Source organism: Rhipicephalus microplus, chromosome 8, assembly GCF_043290135.1.
Source record: "Rhipicephalus microplus isolate Deutch F79 chromosome 8, USDA_Rmic, whole genome shotgun sequence".
Classification (NCBI taxonomy): Eukaryota; Metazoa; Arthropoda; class Arachnida; order Ixodida; family Ixodidae; genus Rhipicephalus; species Rhipicephalus microplus.
In genome coordinates this window covers 35,608,422-35,631,100 of record NC_134707.1, presented here as the reverse complement: position 1 = coordinate 35,631,100, position 22,679 = coordinate 35,608,422, and the positions used below count along the sequence as shown (strand labels likewise).

Here is a 22,679-nt window from a genome sequence, read left to right as displayed (position 1 = left end):
CCTCCGTGACATTTGCGTTAAGGATATGCGAAAAAAGTGGGTCAAGTTAGCTACACAGGTGTGTGCACTAATTATAGATCTCTAGGACACATGACATTTTAGCATATGTGGTCAAGTGCTGCTGGGTTAGATTGTATACAGTTAAAGCGAAGACAGCAAAGTCAGTAAACTTGGCAGTTTACCTTGTCATATCGAAACTTTGTTAAAGGTATATTAAAAAATTGTGGCAGCCATGATTCCCAGCCCGACTGAAAGATTGGGAGCTGAAATCCGTAGAGACCTTCAGTTCAGGCAAAAACTAAAATAAGTTCATAAATATCACTCATTATTTACTGACTTCTGCATCTAGCGTCAATGCTTTGAACTAGAGGAAGAGATTCTAAAGTTTTCGAAAATGGGCATGTCAACCACGCTAGCCATCGGCCACGCCCCCAACTCCATTCTCACTGCGCTCTTAGAGCGGTACAGACAGCACTGGCAGTAAACAATTCTCTGGAGTGGGATACTTCTCAGTGCCTTTGTGGAAGTATGAGACAAGGAATTTGAAGGAGAGTAGGAGGAACGCAAGTAGCAAGACAGGAAGGCATGCAACCTGCCTTCATTGCAGAGACACCGCCATAGCTGTCAACGCGCAGCTCTAAGCTTGCTCCATATCGTTAAACAAATACAAATAAACTGTTCGTAAAAGGTTGTGCCTGACACTTAGAATTGTATTGCTTTCGTCATTTTTTTTCCAACTGTTGTGCAGTATCCCCTAAACTCAAATTTACTTTTTATGAAAAGTAAAGTTACTTTCACACAGGAAGTCCTGCCGGAATATTGAGGTCCAATCATGATACTCACTTGACGCACTCTTTGTACTGATCGTTGCTAACCGAGCTGGTGGAGAGGGCCACCTGCAGCAGCCCCTCCAGGCGGGTGGGAACGATGTCATCGATATTCTGGCAGAGCTCCTCTTCCGCCATGTCCATGAACTGGACCACGAAGTCACCCTGATCCATCAGGAGGAAGTGCTTCACTGACCTGCAGTAGCGAAGAGAAGGATGAAAGGCAAGAATCGAGCCAAAAACCAACAGACAATGGCCTCCGATAAACTCGAACAGGAGAGCTTGGCAAGCTCTCACCAGCATGAATGAATAAATCAGTCAATCACCACTTCCATGTAACATGTCAACGTAGTTGCATAGCGGGGTGCAGAACGTCATGAAAAAAAATGATTGCCTGTATGTCAACTACCCTGTACAGAGGCAACAGTATTGAAAGTGAACTTGGGACATAATTTGCGCAATTATAAACTAATTTCCCATACAACATTTTTTGCACGACAGCATCTCATAGTATAATGGCATTTTTTTTCTTTTTCATTCTGCAATGCTATTCTTGTAATAATTGATAGGGTTTAATGACCCAAAACCACGATGAGGTTATGCGACGCCATGTTGAAGGGTTCTCCAATGTGCACCTAAATCTAAGTACACGGGCTTGAAGCAATTTTGCTTCCATAAAAATGTCGCCTTCACAGTCGAGATATGAACCACAACTTTTTTGCATCTCATATCATACAGTGGTTTTGGGACGTTAAACCCCACATATCAATCAATCAATGACCCACAACTTTCAAGTCAGCAGTAGAACGCCACTGCCACTAGAACTCTATGATTGGGCAATACCATTCTTAGGTGCTTGAAATAAAATAACCGGTTAATAACTCGTGAGGTTTCGGGCTGTGGCAGACCCAGAAACTTCTGAGAGAAAGTGGGGAAAGCAAACGACACGTTTTTACTGCTTTAGAGCTCAGCCCCAACTGCCCTCAGTCATTCTTTTCCTTTTCTTCTACGGTCTGAGTGCTTGCAGCAGCTGAGCACTCGCACAAACTGGGAGTGCTCGGTGGGTTGATTGATATCAATGTCGTGCATGGTGCCCACGTCAGTTTTGCGTGGCGACTAGGCCAGATGCGTTTACCTTGCCCTCTGAACTGCCTCTGCCTTGCTCCGTGCTCCTTGAAACTGAAAATAGGACTTGGCACTCTAAAAACACCTATAAATAACCAACGTGCACTAGTGCAAACAAGGTATCAGCCATAAGTGGGTCATAAGCTACATATTGCACTAAAAATAAATAGTAATAAGGTGCTATATTTTAGAGTGTTTCTTTTAGGCACATTGGGCCACAACACTTTCAAGGGTGTTTCCAAAGCCTCGCATGCAGCGGCAATGATGTCGCAGACAGGACAAAGAAAGCGAGGACTCTGCCACCCACCTGAGGCGTCCCATCAGGTCCGCCTTGTCCATAAGGAGGTTGAGAAGCACGCGGCTTGCTTTGTGATACACTTTGTCGATCTTCTCGGTGTAGTCACGCTCGTCCAGCGAGTACCGGAGCTGCTCATCACTCGCACACAATGCTGTTCTCTGGCCTGCGCGAGTTGCATTGAATCAAATGCTTCTTGCGGACTGTCTCCGCATGTCTTATGTTAGCTACAGGGGCACAGCCAGAAATTTTTTCTATAGTGGTACCTCGATTTTGGAAGGGGGAGGGAGGCGGTACTTCCTTGAAGTGCTCATTTTTCGCTCTCAGCCCCCTGTCGTAAAAACATTTCTTGAGGGGGGTGGGCAAGGGATGAGCCCGGTGTGCCATCCCTCGGCTTCTGCTTCATAAATATATGTCTAATGCCCCAAATGAGAGAACTCCATGCAGCAACCAACACACCCACCAACACATGACCACTGTGAAATCTACGAGGTCTATATTGACGGCACACCATTATATAGGATACAACATTTAAAACAGTCTCACACTTTTATAAGGACAACTTAGTAAGACAGCTCATCGAGCTAGATGGAGATGCACTTACCATAAGCACTTTCGACTTTGTAGTTTTAGAGTCCGAAACCACATTAAGATTATGAGTCACTCTGATGTCCGAGGATTCCATATCAATTTCAAACATGTTTCCTTAATGTGCAGTTAAATCAAAGAAAAAGGATGTTGTTGCTCTTCACCCTTATCAAAACAACCAACTGCACAATGTCTTATATGCAAAGCTACCAGTCAGTCCATTGTCATATGTGTCCAGCTAAAGGTTGTAGAAAAAAAAAAGTAGGGCAGGACACGACAGACCAGTTACATTCACTGTTTTGGCATTAAAGCATAGCTTACCGCATTGCAGAATAACATTCTGGTATTTTCCCGTCGTCAGAATGCGATCCTCCAGTGGCCTCAGGAAGTCTGGAGTCATCTCGGGCCGCAGAGCGTACCGGCTGTTCCAGTAGCTGTCGCAGCACACAAGTCAAGGAGGCTAAAGAATTGCGGCTAGTTCCGTGCCACGAAGATCGGCAGCGAAGCTGTAAGTGCACGAGTGCATAGAGTTTCCTGTACACTCAAACCTCATAAAACCACATCTTACATGAAAATCGGTTCCTTACATCAAAAAATTTGTTATGAAGGCTTAGTCTTACTCCTTGCGGCCCAAATCCGCTTTTCCGCAAGAAGTTGAGTAAAGGTTCAGCAGTTACACTTCACCCCCTCAACCTTTTTAGGTTCACGAATTAAAATCTGGTCAAAAAGTTCGCCATAGTCCTTTTATACGAAACAAAACCAAAACACGGCAATAAACAAAGCCACAAGTGTGTTCAAAGCCGTGAACACAAAGACAAAGTAAAGTTGTGTACTACCCACGATTCCCATGGTGGCTGAATGAACGCAGTGCCAGGGTTAAGTTTAGGAAACTCTATACACTGGTGTACACGAGGGCAGACCAGAACAGCGTAGCCTTATTTCAAGCATTATCATTGAAACGTTTCCTTTATTTCTTTATTACTCCCTTCTGCTCACATGATCTGTGTGATGTTTACTAATACGCTGATGATGATAATGACGATGACGATGACAACAAAAGGTCGTCAGCAACATTGACTGCTGCCCCATGTTGCATTTTTCAAAATTTTGGCGATGACGGAGATTGTGGGAGATGCTGCGTCTCTTCGCCTGTTTTACAAATCGACTCTGGACAATGCTAAAGTGTTCCAGGAGCAATCCTTGCGCTCCTGCCATGCCCAAATGTAGTTCACTGCCTCACAGAGAAGAGAACGAAGACAAGAGAGGGAAAACTACTGTGCAAGGATACTTGTCAGTGTTGTCGATGGACATGTCTTCCTTCTTCACGAGAACCTTGTCCCTAACCAGGAACTGAAAGGAGGAGAGAGAGACAAAAAGATACACTCAGCATGTCATCCTCATCGCTCAGCAACAAAGCATAAAATTGATTGAGCCTGCAGCAAAAAGTTCAACAAAGAAACCGACAAGCCCTTGTCGGGAGAGCTTGGAATGCATGTGCCTGGCCTAATATATTTTTCATTCTTCCTACTGCATTGCACAATGCCCCCTCCAAACTTTTTTCCTTCTTCGGTGCTGGAAATCAGACATTCATCTGCACGCTTGGCTGCGCCATACTTTAGTTGCCACAGGAAACAACAACGGTAATGCGTTCCCATCCAGGCAAAGGTGAACCTTAATATAATGAACCCTGATAAGACAAAACATTGGTTATAATAAAGCAAATAAAAATTTCTCTTGCGACAGATACAGTGTTAAAAATATACCTTTATAACAAATTTTCAGATATAAAAAATATATTTTCCTATGAGATGCAACTTCATTGTAACGAGGTCCGAGTGTGGCTAGTCACCTCAGTAAAAGACCAATATGCTATATAAGAAGCAGCCGAATGCTCACAGGTGCGCAATTAAAGGCTAACTAATAAATTAAAGGCTAACAATTAAAGACTAACACAATAAAAGGCAGAAACGCCCATAAATATGAAGTACATATACGGTAAGTTACGATAATGACAGTGAAAAATCTTGTAGTCGCGTATTTAATTTATAATTGGTGCTTTAATTGCCAGCACACAGACAACGCGGAGCTCTAGCGGTGTGCCTAGGCAAATCAGACATAACCGGATATGACAATTACGTACTGCAGAATGTAGTCGCGTCTCTCCGTGTGAGCGATCCTCCCTGCTGCTGAATTGCTCTTTCTAGCGTTGAGACCGTTTTTAAATGCAGCACGTATGAAATGCATCTGTGCGTTTGCACTGCCTTGGCACCACCTAAAGACAGCACGTTCAAAACGCATTCGTGCTGCATTGAAGTTGATGGCAAGTCAAGTTCAAGTCGAGCAGCGTATCTGAATACGAGACTCAGACAATGCAAACCCACCAGTTGAAAGCCCAAACCAGCGTTTCATAAGAGGCATGTTGACGCAGCTTTCTTAAGTTAACATAGAAAAAACACACATTAAGAGGCGCGTTCGTGATGTGCGTGCTCGAGGAGCGCGGAGCAGACTATTTTTCTGCTGTTTACGTCACTTCTGGTCAGCCGTAATGGCGTCGTTTTTTCTAGTTTCGGTCTCGAAAACGCCGTCGCTTGCAAGCTTCTTTCTAAAGTAAGCGCTTGTATTTCGAAGGCGACATTTGGCAGGCAGCACTACTTCTAGCTAGACTACCTATATATTGACTTTTTGCGGAGTGCCCCATTTCGTTGCAGTTGGCCTATAATGATAGCATAAATTACTGGGAAACCGCACATGGAAAAAGCATATACATAGCAAACCCCCGAGGGCCACTATTTTGACTGCTTGTGAGTGCCAGGATTGTCGCTTTCTCTTCCTCTTTTTTGGGATTTAATGTTCCAAACCCCCCGCAATAAGATTATAAGATGCCATGGTGAAGAGCTTTGGAAATTTCAACAACCTAGGATTCTTTAACATGCACCTAAATTTAAGTACATGGGCTTCAAACATTTCCGCCTACATCGAAAGTTCAGCCGCCGCCACTGGGATTCGATCCCGCAACATTAGCGTTATCAGCAGAGCTCCATAGCCACTAGACCACAGCGGCTATTATATCTACTAGATTTCAACGTAAAATGCCACTACTTTAAACTTACTAGTCATAGAAAGCTTCACCAGAAAAACAAAAGCAAGCAAACAGAAAAAAGCACCCACCTCCTTAAATGGGTCGTTGATGCGCCCCCTGTACACCCAGCCCTCCAGCATCTTGAAGTATGGTACAGATGCCTGGGAGTGAAAGGAAAAAAAGATGGAAACAAGAAAAAAAGGCAATTGCAAGTTGTACTCTCGAATGCGTCACAAAAGCATTCACTGTGGACGCTGAAGGATCACACGACATGCTGCAATAAAAAAACAAAACAATTTGTTTTGGTGCCACACCACAGAATATCTGCACCTGGAGACAGGCTGCAGAATGCTCGTGTCACGATTGCAACCAATGACCATAGATGCATCTTAATTACGACTATCAACATAGTTGCGAATTTTGAGGAAGGCAACACTTGAGCCCATCTTTTCGCTTTCTACCACGTTGAACTAGCCCGTAAATGCACATGCAAATAGGCATCATTTACACTGTGTGCTATTTGTAGTAACGTTTCTTTCATGGTAAAGGTGTTCTAATACTTTGGCTGACGCATGTGCATTTTTGTTTGATTTATTGTTATATTTAAAATTTTCAAGTTTACTGTGGCTCAAAGTCGAGAGTTGAGTCAAACTGCATTCCGGTTTTCATAGTGATCGAGGCGTAATTGAAAATGAGAGATAATGACAAACACTAGAAAAGACTGGACGAGCATCACAACTGAATGTAATTTGAATACGCCCCCTTGTCTTCTCGTGCCCGAATTTTCGATTATGCCTCCATAACAACTCGACCAACTTTCCCATCCTTTTGAAGTACTTGAGAGAGACCTTGCCAGTAAGGTGACCAGTTACACTGACATAACAAAACAGGAAGAAGGACCCACTCACCGCTTTGGCTAGATATAGGCAGATGTCCTTTGCCTTGGTGTCACTGTTGGCAAACGAAAGGTGCAACATTGGAGGTCAGCATGTGAGAGAGTGACGCTATACTGAGGCTTAAAAGATCGCCTGTCACATGAATATATATCTTGCCAGTTGAGCAAAGAGCGATATGCTATCAAATAAGCTGCTCAATAATTCTGATTCAGCCTTTCGAACAGCACACCTTCAAGTGAACCATTACAATAAAAATTAACATTCTTACAGAATAAAAGAGCCCAGGTATAGGTGGTACGTAAATATTCTAAAAGACAAGACGTTCAAACATGGGTACAAGAAGTCAGGACGCTACAAAAGCCTAGAGTCAGGGATGACAAGGAAAATGGCAGAAGACAAAGAAGAAAAGCAAGGCACAGAATGAGTGCACGAAAAAAAATTGGAAGACTAGAAAAAGAGGAAGGCACGCGGGCACACCAAACTGGAAGGCGTGCAAAGACTAGATTGGCCAGGACGGTGGAAAAAAACTACTGATGGTCGAGGCAGCCAGGATTTTGGGGAGCCTGACTCCAGGACTGCAACACTGAGAGCCGCCCGCGTTGCCACCTCACCAAGCTGCCGACTTCCTGCTCCGGTCATTCAGACAGCTGGTGGTGCAGCGAGCGACCGGGACAGGTCGGCTTCGAACAAGCCCGGGTTGGCAGCCACCCGCCTGCCACGCCACAATTGTGCACACAGGTCAGAGTGGGCTGGAAGTGCCTGGAGTGCCTGCCCGCACCAATCCCACTCACAAGGGGAATGACATCCTCTCAACTCCCATTGTGGGCGCAGTGCCCTTCTAGACCAGTGAGGATGTCTGTACCGATGAACGCGGAGAGCGAAGGATTGATGTAAGTGTGATTGAGGTCCACCGTGAGTAGCTGAGAGTAAGCATAAAGTTCAGCTCTTAGCCGGCAAGCAAACAAGAGTGAACTAGGGACACCCGTAGAATGTGGTTATGGTATACCTTGCTAATTATGTTGTTCCGAGGACCTAGCTGCCTATCGTTAGCTCTACTCTCCAGTGTACTTATGCATGTCTGTGCGTGTGTGCAATAAATGCATTTTTACATCACACCTAGCTGCTTTCATGCGTTGATCCAGCTGATACTGGCAAAATGTCCCACAAGAGAGACAGAAAAGCTTATCAACACGTGCCCATGCTATATGTGAACCAATCAATTTGGCATGCAAGATATACACGAAAGATTACTGTAAAGGCAGGTCATTTCACCTTTATGCAAGTTAATGGACTGTTGGCTCACATGCGAGCTACCACTATTATTGATATGCCGGAGAAGGGCTTGGCACCCATTCTGGGACAAGCCCTTGTCAGGGCGACATGCACCGTCGCAAACACCCGAGAACGTCTCCTCCCATACACCCAAAACTGTGCATTTATCAAACATTGACATGCATTTACATTCTCAAAAATGTAAATAAAAATTAGACGGTGAGCATCCAGTTAGAAAAATCTTGTGTTCCAATAATGTCTGCTTAATTTAGAAGCGGCCACAGCTGGAAGGGATCCAGTAAACTACACTTGTACGGCAATCAGTGAATTTGTTGATTTGTTGTACAAAACAGATATCGGTCCAGCTCCTGTACTTCATTCCCTGATTCCTTCTCTTCACTGGGGCACAAATTGTACCTAGTGTAGCGATGATGAAACAGCAATCGGGCTCGGGCGCATACTTGAGAGAGAGAAGACGACGAAGCCGATAATAGGACAGCGGGCCCAGCAACGGGTGCTGGCTCTGTTCTACACTAGCTTAATGGCAGCTGCATGACGTATCTACTTCCTACTTACTGATTTCCTTTATTTATCAGGGGATTTATAAGCCCAAAGACCGGAAATTTTGACTATCTTGCGTCATTTATCGAGCCCTGGCATTGTGTAGTGGACTACCCAGCATTTCACCTCCACCAAAATATAACCCCAACAGCAGGAATCTAACTTGTAACCTTTGGGTCAGCAGCCAAGCACCATCACCATGGCAGCCCCCCCGGCTGATTACCAACTCTCCATCGCACACGTGCCAGACGCACGAGGTTCTCCGATACGTACAAACATGTGGTTTTTTTGTTTATTATCTCAGACTAAAGATTTCGTTCAATGCAATTTAATCTAACTTTCATTGGCATTAAATGCTGCTTATCGTAGATGTCGCAGTTCCATAAGCAAGAACAAAGATACAATTACGAGACAATGTGTACATGCACGACGTCATGTAATCCTGACCAAAAAGTGCTATTAAATGTGCACATAAATTTAAGTACAGAATTACTTTAATATTACGCCCTCTACGACAGAACAGCCACTTAGAGATTTGAAGCTGCACACTGGGCTCACCAGTCTGAAGTCGTGGGAAGAAAATTGCTGCGGCAGGTTAGAGCATTGCACTTGCTCTGGCCCACCCGAAAATGCCGGGCCAGTCAGACTAAACAAAGTCAGTGGCTTCACTTCAGCGTTCCTTTATGAAATGAGCAATGTCCAAGCCGTGCCCAACATGAGCTCGCCACCTCATACCCGGGTTCAGCCGTAAGCCCAGAGACGGAATAAATTTTTATTGGCTAGTGTCTATACCGAGAGCCCTCGTTGGGTGGGGCCTTCAGTGCAGAGCTCCAGTGCCTTGCGCCACCCTGTGAGCCCGCTGGACCAGCCGTTGCTTTTCCTGCTTGCGTAAGCTGAGCAGTGCAGACTCCCAAGAAGGGGTGGGGTAGGGAATGGGAGGAACACCCAATGGAGCAGAGCATTCCCATGTAGAGTGGTATACTGTCGGTACAGAGCCACAGAAGGGACAGTAGGAGGGGTACAGAGTTGGATGAAAATGATTAAGCATGTGTAAGCACGAAAATGAATTGGTCTGCAGTTGCCGCCAAGCGGCAGCATCTGCTCTGGTAAGTGACGGACAACGACATTTATAACGGCTCTGTCAGTAGTAATCAAGCGTCGCCGTGTAGTTTAGAAGTTCTGATGGAGCATCGTCTGGGTTGGACAGCTCTTCCAATGGTGCCCGGCCAGTCAGACCTCGGGCAACCGCATGAACGCGTTCATTACCATGGAGAGAGACGTGTCCAAGAGTCCAGACCATACGCACCAGGCGTAATGCGGACGGAGAGACAAAAGAAAGGATTCTGTGCATATAAACAGCCACAAGTCCTAGAGCGAGGGCACAGCAAGCAGCTTGTGGGTCTGTCACTATGCTGACAGGAGAACCATGCAACAATGTTGTAGCGTGAATAATTGCCGGAGCACAAGCTCCCTCTTCTGCAGATCTACTGTCTGTAGTGCGTAAAGTGGCAGACGCCACGTGAGAGTCTGTCATCTCTATCTGCTAAACACGTCGCTGAATTCACCGAGTACCGTGCTGCATCAGTGTAGAGGGGCGGATTTTTGGGACGGTGATATGAAGCTGGAAGGGCCTATATAAGGATGTGTTCGCTGTGTTTTGTGCATTGTAGAGGTGGAGCGTAGGGTGCAGGTAGAGTAGTAGGTAGGTGGTCGAGCGCCACCGCTATCAGTTGTTTAACATTCGCTACAATCTGCTGGACAGCGGGTTTCGGAGCCACCTGAATTAATTGTTGGGGTGGCACTGTTAGTTCTACCATAACAGTATCCTTCATTTTCTGCAGTTCTACCTGCATCATAGCAGTAAACAATGTCCTTAAAGAAGTAGCCATTCCGTTCAATGCCTCTCGTGTGCAATCGTTTGTGCACACCGTAGTTGGTGGCATGTGAGGGTGAAGCTGGGTGTCCACTCACATGGGTTGCGGTGTTCTTTTGCTGCATTGGTGTTTCTTTGAGGGAGGGGGAAAGATGTGAAGAGTGAGGGAGAGGAGGGAAGTGCTCTGCCCAGCTTACCTTTGGTGCTTTCTGGCGAGGAGCGCTATGCTGGCCTTGATCATGTGTAATCCCTTCCTTGCGTCTGCCTGGAGCTCCCTGCCGGCCAGCACAAAAGCTCCGCAACGACAAGTTTCCTCGTCTGCGCCCCCCCGACTTATTACTAGGGTGACTCTTTCGGCCGGCTGCACTCCTGGACGAGCTGCTCTGGCGTCCAGGGCTGGGGGATGGTGACTGGTCTTTTTGGTTGAATGGAGCTGGCCGGGATGGTTCGAGTCTGTCTGGCAGCTGTTGGGTGGTCACCTCTGCATAGCATGCAGAGTGGGTGGCATTTGATTGTTGATGTACCCGCACACAGGACATTTCGGTTTCTCTGGAGGTTGTGGGCACACATCCGGGTGTCCTGTCTTACTACACATTCTGCAGTGGGGAATAGTCTGTTTGTAGAGGTAGCAAAGAAGAGCCTGCCCGTGTGCATTGACAAAGAATTAGACCCTCTTGCCACAAAATGTGAGCAGCAATGCGCCAGAGTTGCCGAGGCCTCTGCACGTGAGGACCTCTTATCCCGGTACTTCGACTTGAGTCTTCTGGTGTGGTATCTTGGCCTATTCCATGGACCACACCCCTTTGCAGAAATTATCATGGACCCCGCCCCTTTGCATGAATAATCAGGCACAAAAGCATATGAGGTGATGTGGTAGGTTGCTGTGCACACTAATTTTGGCGATTTTTCCTAGTGCTGAGACAATGTTCTCCGATGAGGTACTTATTCTTAGAACGTTTTGATTTTCATCAACACTGAGCATGATTCTAGACTTCACCCTTGCTAACTTTGCTTCTTGGGCTACGGCGAGAAGTAGCGTCTTTGGACTAACTTTGCCCAGATTTAGTCCTCTGTGTGGTCGGATTGGGATCTTGTAGTCCTTGGTAGGTAGTGGTGGCAGTACAGGCAGACGCGTCTTAGGCCGGCTTTGGCGTGGAGCCGGCTCAGTGGAGTTCTGGTCTGTTCTTGCTTCGGTGAGGTTCGAGACTGCGGTTGTCTGTGCTTGTTCGCTTGTTGGCAATAGTGATCCACGGCTGTGCGTTGTGCTCCTTCTCACCCACTTTCTCGTATGTCGCGGAGTCTTTTTGGCTGGTCTGTGTATCTATCGTGTCCTCCGTGGAGCAAAGGGGTGATGGGTGCCTTTCGTCAGCCACGACGCTCAAAGAGACGCTCGCCATCTGCTGCAGAACGGGGCGGAGTTCATTCCGTCCGACGTGTCGCCGGCTGGTTAGGGATAGCGATAAGAGTCTCGCGGAAGATCTTGTGAACACCATAAGGCACTGAAAAGTGCACTCACAGGCTGAAGTCCCGTATACTCCCGACTGTGGTGCAGTTAGGAACAAGTTCCCATCATTGCATCAGGTCACTAGGAAGATATTCTTGAAAATGAACTTCAAAACAGAGCCGACGCGTTTTTACGTCTGTACGACTCATTCACGAGGTGGTGCCTAGAGCTTGAGGCCCGTGCCCGGCTCGGGCCTGCTTTGAGACCCACTTTACCTGACCCAGCCAGAGCTTCAGGCCTCAGCCTCATTCGGGCACAGCTTGATACCTACTTTACTTAGTCCCGCCCAGCCTGGGTAAAATAGGTTTCAAGGTGGGCCCGAGTGCAGCTGAGGCTTGAAGCATTGGTGCTAAGGACGAGCCTGGGTCTGAGGTCAAGCTGGGTCAAGCTGAGCGTCGAGTCGTGGGCCAGCTTGTGCCAAGGTAAAGTAGGTTTCAAGGAGGGTCCGTGCCAGAAGCTCTGGTCTTAGGGCCAAGCACGGGTTTGAGGTGGCGGGCTTGGGTCGGGCCGGGCTTGGACATTGCTCAATTCATAAAGGGACCCTGAAGTGAAGCACCGACTTATTTCAGAATAACAAAGTGTTTTCTGTAAACTCCAACGTCATTCATTACACCATCATAAGTTTATTGATAGAAGATAAAATCAAGTTCGAAGTTCCATTTTTGAATTTCATGCTGCAACCTCCATGTGGAGTATTGGATTTCAAGTTAAATTCGCCGTATTTTGGAGGCACTGGCTTTTCAAATCATCTTGAAACTTGGCAAGTTAAGTCTATCGACCACTCAGAGGTCAATTTAGTTCATGTTAGTGACTAGGATCTACAACGGCCACTGTAGATTCTGTCAATTTATTTGGCGATATCTGCTGCATGAATTTAAATATGGTGTCACCCCCCCCCCCCCCCCCCCCCGCATTTCTTTTTTTGCATATGTTTGCACCTGCCGAGAATCTTGTCATGGGAGACGTGGTTATTTAGAAATTGTGAAAGTAATTCACTGATGACAGAAAAATTATTCTTCCCTTTGTTGTTCCTCTTAATTAGTTCCGAAGACGTTATGTTATGCTTCATGCTATGTGTCTGTGCTGTTAGGTATGTTAGGTTTGTGTCTAATGCTTGTTTTTATTACCGTATTTACTCGCATAATAGGTGCACTTTTTTTTTTTCAGAAAATCCGGCTCGAAGTTAGGGGTGCGCCAATTATGCGGGGTAAAATTAACGAAAATTTTTTCAACTCGGTTCTCGCGCTTTAAATCTGCACACTTGTGAAGTAAAAGGCGACTATCGTTTACCAATTAATTCAGCATAAAACAAACATACTTACGTACCTTTTAATGAACAAGCGAGAGCCGTCAACTGCACACACACACGTAAATTTATTTACACAAAAGTCGTAGCTGTTCCTCCTTTTCCCTATTCGGAGTCCGAGTCGAAGATCACACATTCATCCTCGCCGAGCGGGGATTCGTTTTCGGTGTCCGAATCATCTGCACCCCACAACATGTCATCCTCACTCGCATCCAGTGCGTTCGAGATACCCGTCTTCTTGAAGCTTTTCCTGACGACTTCGTCGGAGATCGCCTGCCACGCTTCCACGATCCAAGCGCACAGCATTTCCACAGGCGGCCTCTTAATCTTACCACCTGTAGTCAGCTGATGTTGTCCTCCAGCCATCCAGGTGGTGTACAGCCTTCGAACATTGTCCTTGAAAGGTTTATTCAAGGACACGTCCAAAGGCTGCAGTATCGATGTGAGGCCGCCCAGAATCGCTGCCAGATCTGTGCGCAGCTCCTTTAGCTCATCTCGTACGCGGTCTACTAGGTGCCCACGAAAACTGTCCAGAACAAGCATGGACGGCAACAACAGACCACCCGGCCGCCGACCCCAGACTGTTTTCACCCAATCCACCATGAGTTCCGCGCTCATCCAGCCTTTTTCCTGGACTCTGATGTAGATGCCTTGAGGGAATTTTGCGTTTGGGAGCGTCTTACGTTTAAAAATAACGTAAGGCGGTAGCTTACGCCCATCCGCTGTCACCGCCAGCATTACGGTGCATCGTTGTTTATCAGCGCCAGACGTTCTGACGATGACGCTCCGTGCACCTTTCTCCTCCAGTGTCGTGTTCCACGGCATATCCTAGCAAAGGGGGGTCTGATCAGCGTTGCCGATCTGGGACAAAATGAAGTCTTTCTGCTGTCGGAGCTTTATAACAAAACTGTGGAAGTCCACCACTTTGTCCTCATATGCTGCAGGCAAGCGCTGGCAAAAGGTGGTCCGCCTTCGCAGTGCGAGGCCATGGCGCCGCATGAAACGAGTTGTCCATCCGGAGCTGGCTTTGAACTCTTTTGCTTCTATGCCCTGCGCTCGGGCTATTCTGCGCGCCTCAGTCTGCACAGTATCCAACGATACAGCACAGCCGTCTTGTCGTAGCTCCCGTATATGCCGGACCAGTTGCTCTTCGACGTTCGGATACCTGCCGGTCTTGGCACCGCGGAAAGCCCGTCGTGTCTTCTTCGTCGCCTTAAGTTTTTCTTCTTGGTCCCTCCAGTACCGAATACTGGTTTTTCCAACGCCGAAATGCCTGCTTGCAGCCCGGTTGCCGTGCTCCAGCGCGTACTGCACTGCCTTCAGTTTAAACCCAGCCGTGTAGCTCGCGTACTTCCCCATAGTGGAACCAAAGTTCAATACACGACCACAACATACGCACACCGCTTGCAAAATGGCGTTTCTTTTTCTCTGATGGTGGTGATGGCGATCGAGCCCCCGGCGTTGTACACGTGACCTCCAAAAAGCGCGGCGATTTGGGGGGTATCAGTAATTGATGGAACATCCGTTTTTTTTTCGCTCATGGACGCTTTTTTTTTTTAAGTTTTATTTCGACAAACACGATGGTTAGGTCATTGCACTTCGAATTTTTTTTATTTGCTCGTCGATTTGCCTTCTTTTTCTCTTCAGGGTACGGGGACCGCGTTCCAACTGCACCGCTGGGGGGTAGAATCGTTTCTGATCACGGCCAAGTTCGGGGTGCGCCTATTATGCGCGGAATTAAAAAAAAACGAATTTTCCGCGACCAAACTAGGGGTGCGCCTATTATGCGAGTGCGCCGATTATGCGAGTAAATACGGTATTTTCTTTTGTACATTCTCTGTTATTGTACCTGATAGCTTTCAGTATATCATTACGGATCATGTACTGTGTACCCTCCTCTTTAATGCCCTATCACACTGAGGATAACACGATGTGCCTAGTGTCACTCCGCACTAAACATAGCTTAATGTTCAACCAACAAGGCTGAATTTCTCCCTCTACAAAGGCTTTCCTTTCTTGTGGCCTTTCACAGCTCCTGGAGCTTAGTCAGCGACATGGACATGCACGGTCTGCTTTGTGCGCCCACAATGCCAGCGTCAAAGTTCTTGTCTTGTACCACAATAACGGGGTCCTCGTATTCGCAACAAGCTAATGATCTGCATTCACGAAAATTCACTCCTCCAAGGGCGAGGACAATAGGTAGAAGGAAGGAGGGTGGGAAATGGGTTGTACGAAATACCACCTAATTTTGCCTTTTGAAGGACATCTCCCATGTCTTGTATATTGGTCATTTCTGCAGGGTGCTCTAGTGGTACTGCATATCTATACCTATCTCAAAAAGGAGTAAATTGTTGACGATTGTGAACTACAGACTTTCCTTTCACGGTTAAGTATTAACGTATGGTGGATGCATAGGGTGCATCACAAGAAAATGCTCTAAACATGTCATGCCTATGTAGCTTAAGGATGTACTAATGAAGAAAAAAAAAGTTAGACCAAGACAGTCCTGTGCAAGCCACGGGCCGTGTGTCCCCACCACTAAATAGAGCAAGAGATACATGATACTGTCGAAACAGCGTTGGAATGCGCAGAAATAGCTTAGTTCCATTAAACAAGGCGCCGAGTGAAATATGAATGCTTGCCCAATGTGTGGCTTGAAAAAAGACCATTACGAATTCCATGCCATGTGATGTACAGCCGCCCAAATCTTTACCTACTACAGGCGAGTGGCGACTGTTCTGTGCATCCGGGCCATACGATGGGGTAGAGTTGCCAACAGGGTGAGGGAAAGTGCAATGCCCTGAAAGGGTACTCAGCTAGGCCCGTATGCTAGGTTCTTTCTTGAAGACCTCACTTTCTATTACAGTAGAATCTCAGTACGATTGCAGGTTGATGTGAATCTTGCGATGATACAAATTTTAAGGTAATTTCGGATGTACCAAATATAATAAAATACTTTGTGGTTTGGCGTTACAGTTGACTCCCGATGATACAAATTCGAAGAGAGCATGCAAAATATTCGTATCTTCTAAAATTCGTATGAACCAAAAACCAGTTAAAGCTGATCATGAAGATGAACAAGAACTTTATTGGAGTAAACTATTACTTGCTGAAAAAAAGTCAATGATGTTCTTTTGCGCTTCTCTGCCTTCACCGCCTCTCAACACAGGGCCACGGTTTTCTCACTCATGCTGCTGGCACTTAAGGGCAGACGCGGGTCTTAAAATAAAGAAAAATAGCAAAAAGTGAATTTTTGGAAAAGTGCGGTATCACGACATTCAAACATTTAATAATCTCCCGGCGAAATCTGAAAGCTGTATACAATCTAGAAATATTTAAAAAACTGTTTTACATGCCTAGGTGGAAACAAAATGATAGAAAATTGGCTAATTATGTTTGAAGTTTGTGCGCTCGTAACTTCTGAATGCAGCGACTGGGTGCCGCCATCTTGGTGTTGTTTCGAAGCTGCTTTCTCTGTGCGTCTTTTCCCTATCTTCAAAACGGCGCCAGCGCAGCCAGAGTGACGCTACCACTCCTTTTTCGCAGGTCGCTTACACGCTCGTGATTGGTCAAAGCTCGCGCTCGCCCCGCACGCTTGCCCTTTTAATGGTTTGCCACGTTTGTTTTTTGTTTTTTTTTGCCCAGTCTTACGTTGCGATCGTGCACTTGCTCGGCTCGGGCTTTCAGCTGCTCTGCGACGTTCTTCAGGTTCGCAACTACCACGTTTAAACTACTGCGATTACCGAGCTGCTCAAATGTTCGACGACATTCGTCTGAAAAAAACTACACGCTGCGTATTCGGCAAGAAACATCTGTGACCATGAAATGCCCAAGGAAATTCAACGATGCACTATGTCCTATAATAGCCGCTGGTTGGATTGAACACGCAGCTGCATCCAGCATGGATGCCTGGAATGCCAGCACGGAACTCATCATAATTGCGGAATTGCCTGTTGACGCATCAAATACAGTGCTGCAGCCCACTACATTGAGCGCATGCACCCTGCTTATGGTTCATTCAGACGACGGACCGAATCTGGATGTGGCGGGACGGACGTCACGTCACGTGACCTCGCAGCAGCGATTCGCCTCGTCCGCGACTCGTCCATGCGGCTCGCGGACCAATGACCTCAACCTATTTCTCACATCGGGATTCTGGCGGGAGAGCCGGTACTTCAGCAGAATAGCTCAGGGTTGGTGGCAACCAGTACAATTTTCGTCTGCTCGCGGCAGGTCCTCCATGACTCGCGGACACCTAGCTGCATGACTGGTCGGCATGATCTACGCTTGAGCATGGTTTACTTACTTTTTGGGGGCTTTGTTCTCAGGGGATTAAATACGCAGAAATCACTTTTGTGGTTCGGGAAAAGTCGCCGCCGTTGTTTTGACACGCGAGATTCTTAGCTCCCATGGTGGGGAAATATTAAACTTCTGCAACCGGCGACGTGCCGCTTCCAAGAACGGATGGGAGACGCGTTCAGAAGTTCTACAAGTGGGGAACAATGGTGTTGAAAGAACATTCTGCCAGCAACTACCTTTTCTCCTGAAAGAATAACACTCCTCGTTCATTTGTCACAAAGCGACAGACATCGAAGCCAAGCGTCGCTTCTTCCGGGCATCCATGTTGAATACTCTCAAACCGAAGAAGGGCTCGTGTGGTCCTTTTTGCTTTCCTTGCCTCGCCTTTCATTTCACGTTTCTTCTAGCACCTTCGTGCTCGCGCTGCAGCCCTTATTACTGTGAACTCTCAAACCAGTCTGCTGCCAGCGAGCGCAGGTGAGCGCTGAATCTGCTATTGAGGGTAATCCAGCTGTTTTCCCCTAGGACGCCGTCCGTCGTGTGGATGGGCCTGCAGGCGGATCATCCGCGAATTAGCTGTCCGCGTCCATGAGAAATCCGGATACGGTCCGTCTGAATGCACCATTAGCCATGCCTCAAGTGCTGCTGCGGAACGCATCGGGGATCGTCGGTTGACGGTTTGTGTACGAAAAGGCAACTTGGCTTGTGTAGTGTGTATATTTTGTCAGCCCAAGCCTCAAGTATTTCTTATCTTTTTCTTATCAGCTGAAGAAAATATCGAGAGTTCAGCAAGTGCGGCCGACGTGAAAGAGCACTTGGCGTCAGTCGGAACCTGAAGGAAATTTGAACTTCTCAGCGACAACACGGAACAGTGGAACTTCAGTGATAGTGAAACGGAATTCTGTATCGTACATTTGAGCATGCTTAATTACCTTCTCGAACTTATGATTTGCGCTGACTGCGGCAACAGTGTCCAAGGAGCAAAGAAAAGAGGACTTTAGTGTGAAACTCATGATGGCATGCTCGGGCACGCGGAATGCGCGTTGAGTGATTTGCTTCACTGAGAGTGACTGGAGATTCATCAACAACGTCATTTATATACGCAACAAAGATAATGCAGCTAGAAATGCCTTGAAAACAAGCTCGTGAAATAGGCACAAGGCAACAGTGGACACTACTTACAGCTCTGGTCAGCTGTTAAGTGTAGATTCAAGCCCTTGTCATTGCGAGTATTCAAATAATGTTATTTTTTCTTTTTTTATTTTTGTGACCCTGACCTAGGTGCGAATAGCAACAGCACAGAACCCATATGCATGTCATCTTTATGCACAGTGTACACATCGAAGCTGAAATACAACGGTGAAGTGTTAGGTAGCAGCTTTCTTGCACTATTTACGAGGACTATGCATGGTAATACAGCAAATTTTTCATGGTTTTTGTGACATTACTGTAATATATGACATTATCTTGCTCCTGAAGGGCAAAGCTACATAATGATGCCATTTATACAGTTATGTTGCAATACCACATCAATTTATCGAAAACTAAAACTTCAAGTGCATTTTTCTCAGTTTCATGATTTAAGACTTAACAAGTAGCCTTACGGGACATTTTGACATGTTTTTATTGACTCACAATAACAAGTCTGATACCAATGTGTTAGTATTGCATAGATCTAGCCGGTGATGCTATTCATTTTGTTCTATATGTTCTTCACCAAATTGTAATACACGATTAAGGTAAACAATATAAGGCAGAAATTTTTCACTCATTTTTGCATTCATTTATTTTACATTTGAAGAATGTTGCAATCAATAAAATTAGCATCACCGGCTAGATCAGCTCTCTGGCAATCTGGATATGTACTTTGTTTTAGTGTTTGACATAGTGAAATGACCAAAAAGCCCCGTAAGAAACATGTTAATTGTGTATTATTAAAATTTATTATATTCTGTTTTGATGCAGCTATCGAAAATTTATTTAGAGATTTGGAATCTGCAGAAGAAACTCGGTAAGGTGTATTATATTTGATTCAATTCATACAAATAATAAAAAAAATTTCCAAGACCCACGTCTCCCCATAAGGGGGCAGACTGGTCTTAGACATTTTTTTTTATTTCTTCAGTGATCTTGATCAAACCGCATAGTGTTATGCAGTTTTTTCTGCCGATTTCAAATATTTAATTAGTTTTTCTGTAACTCACCTTGTTTCTGAAATAACTTAAGTTCACCACCTATTGTTTAAGGCCACCAATGAAAAACAAAGTGCTTAATTAAAAGTGACATTTAAATTATGCCAACATAGACTAATGACTAGAGTGAAATTATCGAATATTTTTTTTCTGTTTTTAGGCTTCTATTGTTTATTTTACAGCAAAATGAACTATCCACTTTCAAAAGCAGTTTAAATTGTGTTACAATTTCGATTAGTACATAATTAAAAAAAGCTTGTGCTCTAAATTCTGCTCCCATACTTGCTTTCTACACATATACAGGTTTCCCCTGCAGAGAAAATTATTTTTGTACCTGCCCTAATATTGAGGCCTCAAAATTGAACAGTCGCAAATTTACTTTTTTGAGAAAAATGGAAAAAAACTGAAAACACAGTTTCTTCAAAAAAGCAACAATCATGGTGCGCATGTCTTGCAATCCTCATAAAGGCGCTCATAAATTGGTAGTAGAGCTTCAGGCACAGGTGCTGGCAAATTATAAAGAAGCCCCAAAAGTGGTTTCCCATTTTTTTTTTTTCAGTTTCTGCATGTTAACAGCACCAAGAATCTGGACAGTTAGAATGATATTGCAAAAAAATTACTACTTCTTGGTGCGTGAAAATTTGCAGTGAGATAGAAAAATACTTGCAGAAACCAAATATGTCGATTTTAAAAAATGAATTTTTTTTGTCGCTTTTTGGTCTCTGAAACCAGTCTGCCCCCTTAAAGCACGTTCACACTTGGCATCAAAGGGAGAGAAAGCAGCAAAACTTATTGAACACATGCTTGTTGGACACATGCATACAGCAATATGCAGTTCCTCCTTGAAAGGTTTCTACCAAGATTTCCCTCACAGAACAACTTTCAGCCGAGAAAAATTATTAAAAAAAAATAAAGCAACTCACCCGGTTAGTGAAGTGGCTCGCTTGTGCAAGGTACCCAGTGTACTGCCTCCATAACACTTGCCCTGAAAAAGGGTAGAATAAGTACCAGATTTTCTTTCGTTTAACGCCCACGCCAAGCTGGCACTTTACAAATTAAAAAAAGAAATAGTGAGCATAACCCTGTCCTGGGGGCACTAACTAGTTATTAGTAATGCACTGCCAGTAACTAGAGGCTTTTTCAATAACTGAACTAGTCAGTTATAAAGATGAGATACATAACTAACATCCTTGTCCTCTCTGATCCTTTTCTTCTCACTTCACCTATTCAATTATAATATTTACTTGCATAATGAACTCACCACCAACTTTGTCCTCAAAAAAACATTTTTTATGTATTTATTCATTTTATTAGGCTGTGAAAATCAGTGCCATAGACGATTGAAACAACAATAAATCAAGTCAATATATCACAAAATAATGACGCAATAAAAGTCGAAACAGTTTCACAGCATGCTAAACCGTTGCGAGCTCGGAGGACATTAATAAAAACTTTAAAGGCACGCCTTTCGTGGGCAGAGCACCACCTTTCGAATGCAGGCAGGCGAAAACTCTTTGCTTATAGTGCCACGCAAGCACAGCGGCAAGAAAACACAGCAAAAAACAGTGCATGGCCTTCAAGGTGGCAAGTACGTGGCATAGAAACACTCCACGCGCCCACCATCTCTGAGGCCATGCAAAGGGCAACTGCACTGACGGCACGTCATGCACCTTTACATGTAACAAACATTTATTTTCATGTAACAAACATTTAACAAACATTTTCATGTAAGATGCAGCTTTGCTATAACAAGCTTCGAGTGTGTACTCCAGTGCCATCACCAACATTTAGCTTATAAAAGCGTTGCTTTACACGACTAAAAGACACAAAAGGCTCACCTCCCAGATGGCCTGAGCGCACGTGGCCAAAACTGCCATGTAGGCCAAGCAAGGCTGGACATAGAACAAGCACTTGTGCAGGGTCAATGCACCCTGGCTGACCAGCTTGTGCTCTAACTGGGTGATCAGGATGGTGTAATCCTCCAGCAGCTCGCGCATACAAGCCGCCACAGCCTGGTTCACCATGCCCTGGCCGCACTCTTGCTTCTCTGATAGGAGGAAGTGTTGAGATTTCTTAAATGATCGAACACAAACATTAAACGACTGATAAGTTTGCACGTGCTGAAGGCATTGTTCAATGTGATTGATTGATATGTGGGGTTTAACGCCCCAACATTGTTCAATGTGAAAAACATAGATTACCGTATTTTCGCGCATATAAATCGCACCAAAAACTCGAAAATTTCAGTGGCGAAGTGGAGGTGCGGATAATGCGCAGGGTTTTTCCTATAGTGCTGCTTCACAGCAATGCGTGTTGTGCTGTGAAGCCCCCTAACAGTGTAGCGAAAGCTACGGAGGCGGTTTTCGCAAATTCGTGTTGCTCCGCGAGTAGCACGGCAGCTTGCGGTCGATTTTGGTTTCGCTTGCTTGCATTGTTAAAGCGTTTAGAAAAACATTTGGGGAGAGACAATTCGATTGTTCAGTGTAGAATTTTACTGTCACAACACAAGTATATTTTTTGGACGTTCACGGCCGCTCAGTGACCCTTCACATGTCCCTACGTCACAGACGCCATGTTTACTTTTGGAAAGGGCTTGCCTAAAAGGTGGTGCTGTCTAAGAAAGTGCCATAATAAATAAAGTAAGTTTCATAATAAATAAAGCAGTATTTATTTCAGCAAGGCAAATGAGATGTTATTGTGCCTATAGAGATATCAGTAAATTAATGAACTACTTTTTGACGCGGTAGCAGGCATGCATTTCGGTTCTGTTGTTTCCAGGGTGCTGTTACGGTTACTAGAAGGGGTAGTGCTGTCAAGTTGTCGCCGAGTGTGAGCGCTCTTTACCTCGCTGATACCGCTAGT

The 22,679-nt window shown here is 45.4% G+C and overlaps 1 protein-coding gene across 3 annotated transcripts in view; it reads right to left on the bottom strand.

Annotated features, from left to right (window-relative positions):
- The window catches only part of LOC119165334 (gamma-tubulin complex component 2), an 83,300-nt gene that overhangs the window by 26,849 nt on the left and 33,772 nt on the right, over positions 1-22,679 (bottom strand). For all 3 annotated transcript variants that reach the window (XM_075871534.1, XM_075871535.1, XM_075871536.1), the window contains exons 9-16: positions 21,656-21,864; positions 20,741-20,802; positions 6,823-6,865; positions 6,004-6,075; positions 4,124-4,185; positions 3,157-3,269; positions 2,260-2,413; positions 844-1,023 (exon numbers count right to left, since the gene is read on the bottom strand). In XM_075871534.1, the coding sequence (XP_075727649.1) occupies positions 844-1,023; positions 2,260-2,413; positions 3,157-3,269; positions 4,124-4,185; positions 6,004-6,075; positions 6,823-6,865; positions 20,741-20,802; positions 21,656-21,864 (895 nt within the window). The remainder of the gene's footprint in view (positions 1-843; positions 1,024-2,259; positions 2,414-3,156; positions 3,270-4,123; positions 4,186-6,003; positions 6,076-6,822; positions 6,866-20,740; positions 20,803-21,655; positions 21,865-22,679) is intronic.